The 17,326-nt window shown below is 36.2% G+C and overlaps 2 protein-coding genes across 13 annotated transcripts in view; one reads left to right on the forward strand and one right to left on the reverse strand.

Moving 5' to 3' along the window:
• AIMP1 (aminoacyl tRNA synthetase complex interacting multifunctional protein 1) overlaps nt 1–13,046 on the reverse strand; it is a 47,976-nt gene extending 34,930 nt beyond the window's left edge. Inside the window, exons 1-3 of one of the 4 annotated variants that reach the window (XM_023548556.2) lie at nt 12,986–13,046; nt 5,533–5,593; nt 3,576–3,709 (exon numbers count right to left, since the gene is read on the reverse strand). In XM_023548556.2, coding sequence (XP_023404324.2) covers nt 3,576–3,709; nt 5,533–5,534 — 136 coding nt within the window. In that variant the 5' untranslated portion in view covers nt 5,535–5,593; nt 12,986–13,046. Of the gene's footprint in view, nt 1–3,575; nt 3,710–5,532; nt 5,594–12,777; nt 12,909–12,985 lie in introns of those variants that run through there. The other 3 variants (XM_010590488.3, XM_010590489.3, XM_023548557.2) reach the window with 3 other exon arrangements.
• Nucleotides 13,047–13,127: 81 nt separating this feature from the next.
• TBCK (TBC1 domain containing kinase) overlaps nt 13,128–17,326 on the forward strand; it is a 284,662-nt gene continuing 280,463 nt past the window's right edge. For 4 of the 9 annotated variants that reach the window (XM_064285468.1, XM_064285473.1, XM_064285477.1 and 1 more), the window contains exon 1: nt 13,129–13,450. The gene's annotated coding sequence lies outside the window, so the exon portion shown is untranslated. Of the gene's footprint in view, nt 13,463–17,326 lie in introns of all 9 variants that reach the window. The other 5 variants (XM_064285475.1, XM_064285476.1, XM_064285474.1 and 2 more) reach the window with 5 other exon arrangements.

A 17,326-nucleotide genomic window follows, 5' to 3' on the forward strand; every position in this document is an offset into this window, starting at 1 on the left:
CCAGGAATACCAGATACACTGCAATGGGCTGGACGTTCCTGTATAATGAAGAACTCTCCTGCATCCTGCAGAACTTTCCAGTGATGCATTGTACATCCGTATAGGTGAAAATCCTGTTAATAATTATTTGAGTCTAGATCTTAAATATTTTTTAACATATAAACACAAAATATTTTTAAGCATTTTTTATTATACTATGAATTTGCTAAAAATCACGTACCATGTTAAAATCGAGGGAAGATCATACTTTGTATTCCTTAGAGCTTTATATAAACAATCATTCATCATTCTGAGTAAATCAAATATGTCATTAAAAGATGTTTCTGGTATCTAAGTTGCCTACAGATATGCAGATTGAATACACACCTTATCAGCTGGCATCATACCAGTCACTTTCTTGGTGACTCTATGCATATATGATTGAGGTAGCATATGACTCTCTCCTTATGTCTGACAGTACTGTCCTGCCTAAGTATTTATTGAAATACATATTTTTATTAATAATATTATTCATTTATAATTTTCTAATTTATATTGTTTTTAACTTATGAATTACTTTATTTTATTTCTTCTTTTATTACATACACAGTTAATACCACATAGTAACTCTCTTGAAATTATATGCATCGGTAGGTTATTTTATTTAAGAAATATTTTCTTTACAGGATACTAAAAAGTACTTTACAAAATAGTTATTATAAAATGAGGACAATGGGACGAAAAGCACTATGATAGAATGCCAAGGAATAATGATAAAGGTGAAGAATAAACATGGAGCAGCACAAAAAAGTTCTTTTTATTTAATAAGCATAATTGAAATGTTACTAAAGTTAGTAGAAAATGACCACCCATAAGAGAATTTAGTTTATAACATACATTGTACCACACAGAAACACTGATTATCTCTAATCTCTTCATCTTACTAATGATAAACCACACGTACATTAAAAAAAATTAAATGACTTGTTCAAAATCACAAAGGTCTTCAGTCAAAGACCTAGACATAAATATCTTGAATGTTAATTAGGTGACGTTAGTAGGCACAGATTCTTCAAAAATTGTTTACCAAATGCTGCTTTTCATTATAAATATATTTTTCTAACATTAATTCTCATTATCGTTAACGACAACTTATTTGAGCTAGACTTTTCACAAAATGAAGATATTTGAGGTAGATTCTCATGACTCTCTAATGTTATTAATATTAAGATAAAGAAAAATATTAAGAATTTTAATAAAAATAAGAAGAAAAAAGTCTTGGAAACAATGTAAAAACTAAATAATTACAACGGTATTTTAAAACAAAAAATTTATAAGACATTCAGGTAGCTAACAGATACATGAGGAAATGCTCATGATTATTAGCCATTAAACCAAAAAAAAACCTAAACCCATTGCCGTCGAGTAGATTCTGACTCATAGCGACCCTACAGGACAGAATAGAACTGCCCCGTAGAGTTTCCAAGGAGTACCTGGTGGATTCAAACTGCCAATGTTTTGGTTGGCAGCCATAGCCCTCAACCACTATGTCACCAAATGCAAATCAAAACTACAGTGAGATTCCATCTCACTTCAACACGGCTGGCATTAATCCAAAAAATACAAAATAAAAAATGTTGGAGAGGTTGTGAAGAGACTGGAACACTTCTACACTGCCACTGCTGGTGGCAATGTAAAATGCTACAACCACTTTGGAAATTGATTTGGTGCTTCCCTAAAAAGCTAGAAGTAGAACTACCATATGATCCCGCCATTCCACTCCTTGGAATATATACTAGAGAAATAAGAGCCCTTACGCGAACAGATATATGCACACCCATGTTTACTCCAGCAGTTTACAACAGGAAAAAGATGGAAGCAACCAAGGTGCCCATCAACAGATGAATGGATAAATAAATTATGGTACATTCACAAAACGGAATACTATGCATCGATAAAGAAAAATGATGAACCTGTGAAACATTTCATAACATGAAGGAATCAGGAAGACATTATGCTGAGTGAAATTAGTTGAAAAAGGACAAATATTGTATGAGACCACTGTTATAAGAGCTCAAGAAATAGTTTAAACAGAGAAGAAATCATTCTTTGATGGTTACAAAAGTGGAGAAGTAGAGGAGTACTCACTAATTAGACAGTAAGAACTATTTTAGGAGAAGGGAAAGACAATACACAATACAGGAGAGGTCAGAATAACTGGGCGAAACCAAAAGCAAAGAAGCTTCCTAGATAAATCGAACACTTTGAAGGCCAGAGTAGCAGGGGCAGGGGTTTTAGGACCATGGTTTCAGGGGACATCTAAGTCAATGTGCATAATAAAATCTATTAAGAAAACATTCTTCATCCCATTTTGGAGAGTGGCTTCTGGGGTCTCAAACGCTATGAAGCAGCCATCTAAGATTCATCAATTGGTCTCAACCCACCTGGAGCAAAGGAGAATGAAGAACACCAAAGACACAAGGTAATTATGAGCCCAAGAGACAGAAAGGGCCACATAAACCAGGGACTACACCAGCCTGAGACCAAAAGAACCAGATGGTACCTGGCTACAACCGATGACTGCCCTGACAGAGAACACAACAGAGAACCCCTGAGGGAGCAGAGGAGCAGTGGAATGCAGACCTCAAATTCCCTTAAAAAGAGCACACTTAATGTCTGACTGAGATTAGAAGGACCCCAGAGGTCATGGTCCCTAGATGGTCTGTTAGTCCAAGACAGGAACCATTCCCAAAGCCAACTGTTCAGACAGGAATTGGACTGCACTATGGGATAGAAAATGATACTGGTGAGGAGTGAGCTTCCTGGATCAAATAGACACATGAGACTATGTGGGCTGCTCCAGTCTGGAGGGAAGATGAGAGGGCAGAGGGGGTCAGAAGCTGGCTGAACGGACATGAAAACAGAGACTGGAGAAAAGGAGTGTGCTGTCTCATTAGGGGGAAGGCAACTAGGAGTATACAGCAGGGTGTATACAAATTTTTGTATGAGAGACTAACTTGATTTGTAAACTTTCACTTACAGCACAATAAAAATTAAAAAAAAATTTATAAAGGGAAAAGTATTTGGAGAGTAAATGTAGAATTTTTGAAAGCCATTTGCAGTCTTTAAGTAGGAAAGAAAAGCATTTATTTCTATTAGTGATAACAAAGAGCTTGGAATATTCATTCCAGCATTAACACTGGGAATTGAGAAAACTGAGTATTAAGAAATTAAATAGACAAAAATCAAAACCAGCTTAAGTCTTAACAGTAGAAATTCAGCCTTGGTATTTTTGTATATAAAAGAGCAATTTCTAGGTAAAACTTAGAGAAATATTTCCATGTAAAAATCATCTCAGAAAATGCCTTATTACAGAATCATATGAAAATATGTACATCCTCCTCTATACAGATTTAGAAGATATATTCAACTTCATTTTTAATTTCATCTAATTTTCTTCATTTCTAAAGTCTAATTCCATACCGATTTATTTTAAACTTTATAACGTTCCTTTAGAAGTCTTAAACAGATCTGTTTTTACTCTTTCGATATATAGGTTCCAATTTATCTCCTTAGAAAGTTTTAAATTTTCTTACTTGCTTTCTCCTTAAGAAGAGCAACTTGCTGCTTGAGATACTCAATGATTTGATCTGCCTCTGCCCCCTTCTGTTCCAGTCTCTTCAGAACAGTGTCACTGGTTGCCATTTTTGCCAAGAAACGGCAGAAAATCCTAAATTAAAAAATAAAAGTGATAAATTATATTATGGAAGGAATAAACTTACCATACAATACATTGTGAAAAAGCAGTCTAAAAGGAAAAATATTTTCTACTGTAACAGAGCAATATGTCAGAAAAGCACTTTTCCTATGAAAAGCAGCAAACCACACAAAAGGCAGAAATGTGTTAAGTGGACAAATTTCTGCACGTGTTTGAAAGGGGGAAACTACATTCTTGCTAAATGCAGAAATGATGCTATTTAACCACAGCTTAGGTTGGAAAATTTCAAAGAAAGCTTCGAAATATTGCAAAATACTAAGACGCACAAGCAATAAGGGAAAATAATAATAATCATCATCTGAATTAAGTTACAATTTGAGTATTACACCTGTGCTCCAAAGAAAAGAGTTACTGAATTGCTTATTTATATGGTATTTTGTATACTGGATAATTCTGTTTTCTTAGTTATGTACAATTTTCAGGAGGAACATGTGAATTAGGAAAAACAAATAATAAAAGAAAACAAAAAGATCAACATTTAGGAAAATACCCACATTAATTGTATGACCTCTCAGAAATAACGTCGGTATATACTGTATCTCTATAAAAGAAAATTTTACTAGAATTTTAACTTTATAATAAATTCATAGTTTTTTTTAAATCCTTGAGAAAAATACATATTGGGAAATATTCTGAGATTGATCTATCAAGTAGGAAGTGCCAAATATTAAAACAAATAATCACGACAAAAGAGAGCATTTATCACTAATAAGAACTGCTCTGTTGACATGGTTTAATATTAATTTATAATTCACGATTCAAAGTATAACAACATACACATCGCTGAAATAATTCTGATTTTATAGAAATGAAATAGCACATAATAAGCAGCAAAATTTTTTGAACAGAGAGAAAAATTGACTTATGGACAATAGAGGAGATTTTTAACAACTTCAAATCATTATACAATATTTAGCCCATATAAAAATACTCGAAAACGTTTACCTTTTTTTTTATTAAAAGAAAGCCAATCCTCAAAACATTCACGCTAAAAGTGACAATACATGTGATATAGAAACAATGCCAGGTTTAAAAACAAAACAAGGCAATAAAAACAGAGTTGCTAGTAATGAAGAAAATCTAAGTAGGAGTTAGTCCTAAAAAGCTAGAGTAAACTACTCATTTTTCACATGGACTATTACTTTACCAATTTAGAAAAATGAAGCCAAAAAAAAAAAAAAGGTACAAAAATTCAAAATGAAGTAACCATCTTCACAGTTCTGACAAGTTCCCTCTTACCAAGTGAGCTCACAGAATACTCTGTTGTTTCTCAAATGGTTGCAAAACTAGAATTTTATAGAAAAAAAATAAGACGTACCAAGCAAGCTAAAGTAAAAAAGCTTTTGTTCTTTTGAACTTTTACTCTCCCAAATTACAGCATTCTTTTTAGTTTAACACCTTTCTATTTCGGGCTAAGATAATAGTGAAATATAGTCAATAGGTGAGACAGAGCTATCGCAAACAAAAAGCACAACCAGTATTTAATTTGGCAGAATCTTTAACTTTTATTTCCCCAGCAAAGAAAAAAGTAGATGAATAAAATGAGCATGAAATTGGTGATACACTTTAGAAAAATAGTTTGAAATTATCTTACTCAAACTTCAAAATTTGCACAAAACATTTTTAAAAAAAGTAAACTAGTATCTTAGTTATGAAACAACAGATTTAAATGCAAAATAGTTTCCATAAATTAGCCAACAGGTCCAGAAAGTCACCTCACAAATACCAACCAAGGCGCTGAAGAAATAATACACGAAACCCAAGCCCTTACTCACATACAAAAGAGCTGCAAAATCTTCTGAGACTAAGAGTAATCTGCGAGAGACAAATTCTAGCCTACAAGAAAAAAGACAAAGTATAACTTTACTGAGTTGATAAATATATTAACTACCTGCGATGTATAGTTACAAAACTGGGTTAAATATGACTTTTGCTATATACACTGACGAACAGACATATGCTTATGAAGAGAGAATGGCATGTTTTAAAATACAGAAGCACAAATGAGCAAAAGCTTTAAGATACGAACACAACTACTAAAAGGAAACAATGTAATAAAGGGAAGTGATAAAACTTTGAAAGAAAGTGATAGAAAATATGAGATAAAATAAAAATAATCCTCTAAATCACTGTACCAAAAGGTGTTAAAAGGTTAAGGATTATAACATGAAAAAACCTGCCACAACAGTTTTTTTTTTTTTTTTCTGACACCAAAACACAACATCTAGTCAAGCTATGTAATAATTTCAGTTTGGCAGGAGATGATTTACTAAATTTAATTGGAACATTTTTTGAATCAAGCTATAAAAAAGTTTTTTGGTTTTTTTTAAATATGTTCACTAAAAAACATCCTACCTATAGACAAAAGGAGGTAATGGACTTTCAGACTAAGTCAAATATATATACCTGCCTCTACTCAAATATAAAAACGCATATAAAACACAGTCCATCTTTTAGATAATTGTTATGCTTTAATTTAAAATACTGCAGGATGTTACATATATCTATATATTTTATATACTGTCTCAGTTATTTCACTCAAACATTCACATATAAAATTATTACGGATGACAGTACACGTCATCTCAAATTTCCTGATGAATAATAATGATACCTAGTGTTTACTTTGTCTTTATTATTTGCCAGGTCTCTTCTAACCACTTTATAGATATTAACTTATGAGATATGTACTATTATCATCCCCTGTTTCAGACATACCGAAACTTATTACAAAACGGATAAAAAGAGCATGGACTTGGAAATCAGAGAGACCTCCAGTCCAATCCTATCCTATGCCACTTAACAGCTGTGTAACTTTGTTACTCAACTTCTCTGAGTCTCAGTTTTCTCATTTGTGAAATGGAGATAATTTAACATATCACATAGGGTTTGAGGTGGGGCAAAATAAGATACCAGGTGTAATGTTTAACAAGATTTTTGGCACATAGTAGATTAATGGAAGTTAACTCTTACTATACCAGGCTCTGAGCTAAATTTCATACTATGAAAAAAGTATAGATATAATCCTCACCTTCAGGAAGATCTCAGTATAGTGTGTTACCTAATGCTATGATATTTTCTAGGTCTTTAAGTATGATTTTTATACCTTCTTAAGGAATAGAGACACAGCAAATAATAAACATACAACTTAAAAAGACTGATACTGAAAATGTACTCAGAAAATTTGGTTAAGCTACACATTAATTTGCCAGTGGTACAATCCATGGGAATGATAAATATTAATATGTTTACATTATTAACTCTGAATTTTATATTGGTAACAGTGTGCAAAATATATGTAAGGACTCCTGTCCTTGGAAGTACAATAAGACAACAAACAGTCAACTAGATTATATTTGCAGACTTTTCCCTACCAATAGACATTGCATTCATAACCGTGAAAACTGTAAAAATAACAGACTTGAGATTAAGGAAATGGTACAAATGGAATGAACACACAGAGGAACTAAATGGAATAAAGCAAATTTCAGTTTGAAGGCCCTTGAAGGTCTTCTAAGGATTCGTGTAATAGCTCTCAGCTCTAGTGCAGACGGCAAGGCAATCCAGAACGTGCCATTTACACCAGTTTGCCAAAGGCACCCAAATGGACAAGAATACCAAGAGAAAAATTGTTTTATGAGAATGATGTAAACTGTTCTGGTATAAGGGAAGACGGAAAAGAACAAAAATTCACTGAACCACAAACTTAACTAAAAACATCGAAATCTGGGAAAGCTCTGCATTATAATTTCTTTCAAAGTCTGCATTTCATTCTCAATACAACAGTTTTCACAAGTCATACAATGATGATACATATCATATAGTGATGAATCAGGTTATTTTTAACTATTTTAACTGCCCTAAGATCAACAATAATACCATTACAGAGGAAGCCTCATTAAAAGAGACGGGGAGAAACACCTCCCGCTAGGACGGTCATTTCTCTTGAAATAATCAAGTGTTCTTGGCCAAATAATAGGAATGATCATAAAATGCACCAGCTGTTAACCAATGTCTACTAAATACTATTCGTGATGCCAATATTAAAAATTTGTCTTGTGAGATCCAAAGATATTTTGGACTGCCTTCTAGTCAGCTCGATGTGCTGATAAAACGTTTCTCGAATGCTGAGAGCCGTTTGTTGTTTTTAGAATACCATGGGTTATGAATAGTCAGAGAGGAAGATGGATCACAAAATATATCCATGTGTTATTTTGTTCAGTATCTAATACATACTGCTTTGACATCTTCTAAAGGAGTTTAAAATATATATAAGTACTGTCAGTTATAAAGACAGATTTGAGAGTTCAGAAATTAGTTTAAGTTTTAATGGCAAAAATGTCACACTGCGAATATAAATTTAAAAACTCAACATTGGTTCTAAGTATAATGTCCTTAAACTTTATTTGGAGAATAAACACATAGAACTTTAATAATGTGAATTGGATTTAAAAGACAAAATCAACAACTACAAAGCTCACTTGCAAGCTTACCGAATAATAATCAAGTCACATAACTCACTTTTTCCTGAAATTCTTTAATTGAATCAGTTCTATGTATGATCAGAGATACTACCTCCAAAGAATAAAATTTCTAAAGTCCAATAAAATATCAAATTTTAAACAAACTACCTCATGTACCTTATCCTTGAGGCACAAGTGGGTGCACATGTATAAACATATGGGACGGAAAAGGCATATGTACAGGCAAGTGGCCAAAACATGAGTGTGAGAAAAGGTAGAAGGGCGGGAGACTCATCCTATTGGGGAATGAATGCTAACCTAGAGGTACAATAAGATAATAAGTATCTTTAATTTGTTTGAAATATTTCAAAAACATGAATGGAAATCATTCTTTTATCTGAATTTACTTTTGGTCTTTTTTTTAAGCTGTCACTGTATCACTTAAGTGTAGTACTTCACAAAAATCATTAATTCAATAAATTGTTGTCAAGCATCTAATATTACATGTCAGGCACTGTTGCAGACACTGTAAATTCAATATATAAGAAAGTCTCTCACTCAAAAGGGATTTATAACCTAGTGGAGGAAGGAGGAGAATGTAATTACACGTATTATAAAGCTACAGCAGCACTTAAGAGGGGTAACTTAATTGAGATTGGGAGATCATGGGAAGTTTCTGAGAGAGGAGACATCAAACTTAAGTCTCAGGGACAAGTAAAAACCAGGCAGGAAAAAGGGGAGGGGGAGGGAGGGTAAAGGGAAGCAAAAGAATAAAGAAAGCATTCTAAGTACGAACAGGACTATATTAGAATCTTGGAGGTGAAAGAGAGCGGGCAGGATGTGTTCTATAAATCGATATAGGGAGAGAAGAGGGAATGGATGGAAGAGCACAGGGTCGAGTTCAACAGTGAAACACTGAAGGGTTTTAAGCAGGAAAAAGATGACTAAGTACAATATGGAAAAGAGGGTTGAGGCAGGGCAGAAAAGTCAAAGTAAACTGAGTTCTCAAGAAGTTGTTTTCGAAATAAGCAGTGAGATGCTTGTGGAAAACTAGCTGAAGCTAGCACTGCTTTTCACTAAGATAAGGGAACATGAAGCAGATTCAGAGAAGAAACACAATAAGTTTGGAAGTATTTCATTTGAAACACCTATAATAATTGGCAATTCTAATCACTCTAAGCATCAAAAAATTCAAGAATGAATTAACTCTTACTTAACAAATGTAGCTTATATATTCTTTCAAAATATGAGTTCCAGGTAGGAATTAAAATACACAGAGGTTTTGAGACACAAGTTCTGGAGCCACTAATAAAACAGAACTCCTTCATTAAACCACTATGACAAGAAGCTACTTAGCTAATCTAAAAAGCTAACAGCAAACTGATATATCACATTTTTTAAATCAGATGTCCTACGTAGGATACTAGTAGCAAGCATTACCATAATCATTTTTATCTTCTAATTTTTTTATTCCTTCTAGTCTCATGATTTCCTTTCTGCCATTTCATTTTAGCTTTTTAGTAATTCTTCCAATTATACCTTTAATATTGTAAACAGAGTAATCCTATTAATTACAATATCACACATTTTTGAGCACTTTTACATATGCTACACACTAGACTAAATGCTTCATGTGTATTATCTCATTTAATCCTCACAACTCTGAGTCACTGTGGTATATTATTAAGCTCATTTTAAAATAGAAAAAAATTGAGGATGACTGACAAAGCAACTTGCCCTGGGTGAAACAGTTAAATGTGGTTCTCTGCCCGACTCCATTGTTCACATTCTTAAACATGAATACGCTGATTCCAGTATTCATGGACCCCAAGCTTAACTAATTCACCCACTGGCTTTAAAATATAAACCTATTAAAAAAATTATTAAAAGGTAACTGAAGTTAGCTTTAAAATGTATACCACTTTTTCTTTAACTTTCTCACACATTTTGTAAAAAGGATGAAAAATCAAATCAGAAATTTACCTGGCCAATCCTATCTTAAAATAAAGATAAACAAAAACAACTCATTCTAGTGTTTGTTGACTAAATGCCACTTAAATTTTTAAAAAATATATAGAATGCATTATGCCAATGTTTTCCAGTAATATGCAGATGATGATCACTACCACTGACAGAAGCGCACAAGGCTTAAAACAAAGTATTCACAGGAAACAAGCCTTGGTTGAATCACATTCTTAACAAGTTATGTGACTTTGGTAAAATTACTGAACTTCTCTATCCTTCATTTTCTTAATTTATAAAATGGGGGATACTTTCAGCTCCTTAGAAACCCTATGGGCAATTTTAATTGACTTGATGGCAATGGGTTTTTTTTTGTTGTTGTTGTTGCTGTTGTTTCCTTGGTACCTCTTTTCGTCTTCTAGAGCTCCTTTTTCTTGTTCTGTCCCTTTCATGTTGATACTCATTAGGGTTTCGTTCTAAACTCCAGTTTCTTCTAAGGATTGAAAACTGTCACCCTGCACCCTGCAGACCAGGAATGCTTTTGTATTCCAGGGAATAGTGTTTGAAATAACTCAATCTGAATGCCTTTAAGTAAGACATATACAGAGTTCACCACTCCCAACTGTCTGCCATTTATCTTACCTGCCAGGTCCCTGAGACTAATTAAGTTCCTGAGACAGCTTTACCTACAGCTGATTTTGTACCATGTGCTGGGTCTATAGCAAAGAACAAAAATAAACACGATCTCTGCACTCTCTCAGCTTTCAGACCAGTGAGAAAAGCAGACAGTAACTGGGGGAGATTTTTAAAAAGTGAAGTTTCGACGAGGGTGCCAGTGCTAGTTAGTAGCAACATTGCTTAAAGTTCAGACAAATCTACCATTTAAACAAGTGCTCAATCCACTACTGTGTGCCAAATGCTCCAATATGATTTTTAATTTTACATTGAGTACAAACTGAATTTCAATTGGAGGCTTTAACATATATTCACAATTCTAGAAACAAGAAAAAAAATTCTAAACGGTAATTATAAACAGATCGCACAATATCAGTAAATGAAATGATCTCCTGAATATGGTCATTAAGAAAAATTCAAACTTCAAAGAAAACTGTAAGAAAAAACCAGTTAATACCCCACAAAAACACAGCATGAAAAAATTTATTTGCCTCAAGGAAGGTTAAGAAACATGAAGCTAGAAACCTCAGAATGTCTGCAAACTAGTTAACCTCCAAGTTATCTGTGATAGTTTTCTTTCAAAAAGTACTACCTACTACTTTCTGCAGGTAGGAATTTTAAAACTATTGAAATACTATTTGGTCGATTTTCCACTCAAATATGTATTAATTAAATTATGATGATTTCAGGAGATACATTTTGGGTTAGAAAAGTCTAACCATTATATGAAAACACAGCAGTTGTGGTGCTTTGCTTTTAATGGTTCCTGTAGAATTTTTTGGTAACTACTTGTTAATTATCTCACTTTCTAGTTTGCTAACTTTTCTCCTACTAAGTAAACACCTGAAAGATACATTGGAGATTTTGACACCAAAGTGCTAAGTATTTCTTAAAACTTCAACTTAGAAATCGCCCTAGTTTTAGACAATTTACTTGATTTAAAGCAGTAATTCTACTTTGAGTGCTATGGTGGTGGGAGGGGAAGAAAAATGCCTTTAATACATTATATAGTCACTAAAATTAGAAAACTTTGTTCTTACTATCTTTAGGGGAACACTACCTCTTTCCAATGCTATAAACACTCCAGGGAAAGAGACTTATACGGCTGGACAGGTTAAGTGAAATTTAAAAAGTTGTGTCTCTTCAGAGCTATTAATATGCAAAAACGCATCCTGTTTCATGATTATCCAAGATGATAATGATAGTAACAAAAATACCAAGAAATCAAACCCGCTGCCATCAAGTAGACTGACTCATGGCGAACCCATGTAGAACTGCTCCATAAGACTTTCTCGCCTGTAATCTTAGTAAAAATAGATCACCAGGCCTTTCTTCTACGGCACCGAGGGGTGGGTTTAAATCGCCAGCCTTTAGGTTTGTAGCTGAGTGAAACCGTTTGCGCCACCATGTTGTTGTTCCGTGTCCTGGTGTCAATTCCAACTCACAGTGCCCTTTAGGACAGAGTAGAACCGCACCATACGGATTCCTAGGCTGCAATCTTTAGGAGAGCAGATCACCACAGCAGACCGTCAGGTCTCTTCTCCCCAGAGCTGCTGGTGGGTTTGAACCTCCCACCTTTCAGAGACACACTTTAACCACTGCACCATGATGGGCGTTTAACAAGCATCTGGAGATGAATGTATTCCAGTCTCTCCCCCCGCCCCCATCCGAGGCCTTCGATACACTCATTCACATGAAAGTAAACATGTTTGCGAACGTATATTTGCCCCAAGCACCCCAGCCCTTGGATCCCGCATTCCGTTTCTTAAACTTGGCTCCTTCAGGAGGTCCCAAGCTCTTCCTACTTCCTCATGCCAAGATTGGTCCTGAGCCAAGCGGATTTCCCACTAGCACGCGTAGGCCATGTTCTTTCTCCCAGAGGCGAGTAAGGGAACAGAAACACCTACGGTCGCAACCCACCTCCCCTAGACCGTCACAGTCGTCACTCACGTGAAGCGGTGGCCGGTGGGACCCAGATAGCCTCGGGCCAGCGTAGCTGGTACACCTTCCGTCACGCTATAGCAATGAGAAAGGACCCAATGGGGTGTCCCCAGTAAATGCCTGAGCGATGCACAAATTAAACCCCAAGTTCTGTTGCCCCTTCTTTTGCATAGTTTTGTATACCAACCAAATCACGATCCTCGCCTCCCAGTCCCTCACTCAACACCGCCTTTGCACTTCCTCCTCGGCCGCTACATTTTGTTGTCGGATCAGGCAAGGGATTGTGCACCGGAAGTCGGGGACTTTCCTTCGGGCTGCGTCGCGGAGGCTGTGAAGTCAAAGGACCGGTCCGGCTGGGTCTGCGGGAGAGGCGGAGGAGGGAAGAGGCTGGGAACTGTCAGTGGCGGGGCAGGGACGTGTGCTTCCGGCCAGGTTCTGAGCTGGGAGCTTTAGGTGGTTAAGCTCGCAGGCAAAGCGCAACCTCGGAGCTCCCAGCGCTCCAGGAATGGTCTGTTTTGTAGAAGTGCATTAAGTGCAGGGACTAGTGCACTAAGGCGCAGCTGCAACGCCAGCCACAGCGGCAGTGTAGAGGTCCTCTATAGAAGCTTCATCCCCCTTGTCCGTGTGCCTGCCTGCGCCCCCAGACTCAGAGGCAGGTACTCGGGTAACCTAGTTTTTTGTGTCTTCGTGGGTGGGGCTGGTGGGAGGTAGAATTACGTCAGGTGCAGCGAATGGCCCTGGATGACCATAGTGAAAACTATAGAGGAGCTGCGGAGCTTCTTGCTGCTAGTTACTGTCTTCATTTCTAGCTACAGCTGCCCGCTACCTTATCACACATTTACCTTAATCCTCTGGGTACTTTGAAAGTAACCACTGCACTACTGCTTAAAAGGAAGAATAAAAGAAGAGGTTAGACAATATGGAATCTAACCTCCATTGTTCACCACAGATGCGAACTCTTGCTTTGGTCCCTTTCTTGTTGTCAGGGTTTAGTCAGTTGTCGAAGTTTAACATCCCCCTGTGCAATGGGAGGAAGTGAAAAAGTGGAAGGAAGTCACTTTAGGATTGTCAGTGGTTTCTTTCTAAGGCCTTCTGTTCCTGTTTCTGTTTAGGACAAAAGTCAACTTTTTGAGGGAAGATTATATAAAATAGATGAACGACTGGTATCGTTTTTCAGTTAAATGTGTAAACTGTTTTATTCATGCTGAAATCAATATCATTTGCCCCCCCCCTTTTTTTTTTTTTACTTTTTTTCCCCATCTGAGGCATTAGACTTCAAATTCTTTAGGGCAGAAATTTTGTCTTGTTCGCTATTATTGGCCTAGCAGCTGGAAAAAAAAAAAAGTAAAAAAGAAAGCCGACTTATAAACCAGTTACCCAATTCATGGAGGCCCCACACGTGTAGAGTAGAACTGTGCTCTGTAGTTCTCACTGTGGATTTACTGGCTTCTCAAAAGTATATCGCCAGATGTATGTTCCATGGTGATTCTGGGTGGATGAAACCTCCAGCCTTTCGGTTAGCAGCCTAGTGGGTTAACCTGTATGTTGTTGGATGAATTAATTTGCAAACCCAATTACTTACTTTGATGGTTATTCTCAACCTATCCTATCGCCTCAGCTGTCATCCCACCCTTCCATTTACTATCTTCCATTCACCAAGTAAGTAAATGTGTGTGTGTGTGTGTGTGTGTGTGTGTGTGTGTGTATTTTTTGGTGAGCCCTTGTATGTACACCCATCTAAGAGAGAATTGAAGCAGACCACTGAACTGTTCTATGCTAATGTAGTGCTTTATCGCTTCAAATTCTTTGCATCTTATTTATCTGGTTCTTTCTGTTTTTAGTTTTTCGAAAAAGTGTATAATTGAAAATTGAATCGTATACTATGGTAGGATTGCATAATAAAATATAACGGTCTCATCTTTCCTATATTGAGTCCTGTTCTTCAAAGATAACCACTTTTAACCTTTTTTTTCTAATTTTAGATATTTACGTTGAGTAATAAGTTAAACTGCTAATTTTTTTTTCCACTGATTTATGACATCTGCTTCCAGAAAGTCATAGCCTTGAAAACCCTAAGGAGCAGTTCTACTCTGCGTACATGGGGTCTTCATGAGTCAGAATAGACTCCACAGCAACTAAAAACAACACGATAGCTCACACCACACACAGCCTCTGTAAACAGTATATGTAAACTCTACTTCTTTTCACATCAAGTTTTGAAAATATATTTTGGCCCCTTATGTGATAGAAACTCACTAATGCCTTGAATATCTATCTTCAAACGTTCCATTTCGTTTTTGACTACTGTCCACTTTCCTTGATTTATACTTCCTGCATTCCATGTTCCAGTTATTAATGGATGTTTGCAACAGTTTCTTCTCATTTTGAGTCATGTACATTGGCAAATGCAGGTGCCGGAAGCTTTACCCCATTCATATCATTAAGGTTGACTCTACATTAAGGAGGCAGCTTTTCTCTGGTCGTATTTTGAGTGCTTTCCAACCTGAGGGCTCGTCTTCTGGCATTATATCAGACAATGGTCTACTGCTATCCATAAGATTTCCACTGGCCAGTTTTTTCAGAAGTAAATCACCAGGTCCTTCTTCTCAGTCTGTCTTAAGACTCTGGAAGTTCTGCTGAAACCTGTCCACCCTGAGTGACCCTGCTGGTGTTTGAAATACTGGTGGCATAGCTTCTAGCATCACAGCAACCCCCCAGCCATTACAGTAGGACAAACTGACAGATGAGTAGTGGAGTGCATTAGTGAGCTGAAATGGACTGCTGTTGACCATAATGAATCAGGTAATCATATGGTCTACCATGTTGGGAATAACACGTTGAAGAGGAATGGTGTCACATTTGTCGTCAAAAAGATTTCGAGATCTGTACTGAAATACAATGGTGTCAGTGATAGAATCATATCCATATGCCTACAAGGAAGACCAGTTAATATGAGTATTCAAATTTATGCACCAACCACTAATGCCAAAGATGAAGAAATTGAAGATTTTTCCTAACTTCAGCAGTCTGAAATTAATCATACATGCAGTCAAGGTGCATTGATAATTACTGGTGATTCGAATGCAAAAGGTGGAAACAAAGAAGAAGTATTGGTGGTTGGGAAACGGGCCTTGGTGATAGAAACAATGTGGGAAATTGCATGATAGAATTTTGCAAGATCAATGACTTACGCACTGGAAATCCTTTTTTTCAACAACATAAACGGTGGCAGTACTCATGAACCTCACCAAATGGAATACCCAGGAATCGAATTGACTATATCTCTGGCAATCAATGTCATCAGTCAACTAATGGCCAACTGTGTTACAGAACATCAGTTGCTCATATGCAGGTTCAAGTTGAAGCTGAAAAAAATTAAAACATGTCTGAAAGAGCCAAAGTACAACCTTGAGTATATCCCACTTGAAGTTAGAGGCCATCTCAAGAATAGACTGATGCATTGAATACTAATGACTGAAGACCAGACAAGTTGTGGAGTAACATCAATGCATTATACGTGAGGAAAGCAAACGGTCATTAAAAAAAAACAGAAAAGAAAAAAAAAGACCAAAATGGCATAAAAAGAGACTCTAAACTTTCTCTTGAACATAGAGTAGCTAAAATGAATGGAAGAAATGAAGTAAAAGGGTTGAAGAGAAAATTTCAAAAGGCAGCTCAACAAGACAAATTAAAGTATTATAGTGAAATGTGCAAAGGCCTGGATTTAGAAAACCAAAAGGGAAGAAGCTGAGAGAACTGAAGAAAAAAATTCAAGACTTGAGTTGCAATAGTGAAGGACCGTATGGACAAAAAATTGAATGATCCAGGAAGCATCAAAAGAAGATGAAAGGAATATGCTGAGTCACTGTACCAAAAAGAATTTGTCAACGTTCAACCATTTTGGGAGGCAGCATATGATCAAGAACCACTAGTACTGAAAGAAGAAGGCCAAGCTGCACTGAAGGCATTGGTGAAAAACAAGTCTCCAGGAATTGACATAATACTGGTTGAGATGTTTCAGCAAACAAATGCAGCGCTGAAAGTGCTCACTCATCTGTGCCAAGAAATTTGAAAGACAGCTCCCTGGCCAACCGACTGAAGAGATCGATATTCATGCCCATTCCAAAGAAAGATGATCCAACTGAATGCAGAAATTTATCGGACAGTACCATTAATGTCACATACAACTAAAATTATGCTAAAAAAAAGAAGATGGAAAATGGTTGCAATAGTACATCAACGGGGAACTGCCAGAAATTCAAGCCAGATTCAGAAGAGGACTTGGAACAAAGGATATCATGGCTGAAAGCAGAGAATACCAGAAAGACCATACAAATGCATTTGACTCTGTGGATCATAACAAATTATGGATAACATTACAAAGAATGGGAATTCCAGAATACTTAATTGTGCTCCTTCAGAATGTGTACACAGACTGAGAAGTGGTTGCTCAAAGAGAACAGGGCTTTTGAAAGGTTCACAGTGGTTTAGGAACAGTTCAATAATTGCCAGCATAAAAGAGGGCAGC

This window comes from Loxodonta africana, chromosome 5 (assembly GCF_030014295.1).
Source record: "Loxodonta africana isolate mLoxAfr1 chromosome 5, mLoxAfr1.hap2, whole genome shotgun sequence".
NCBI classification, from domain to species: domain Eukaryota; kingdom Metazoa; phylum Chordata; class Mammalia; order Proboscidea; family Elephantidae; genus Loxodonta; species Loxodonta africana.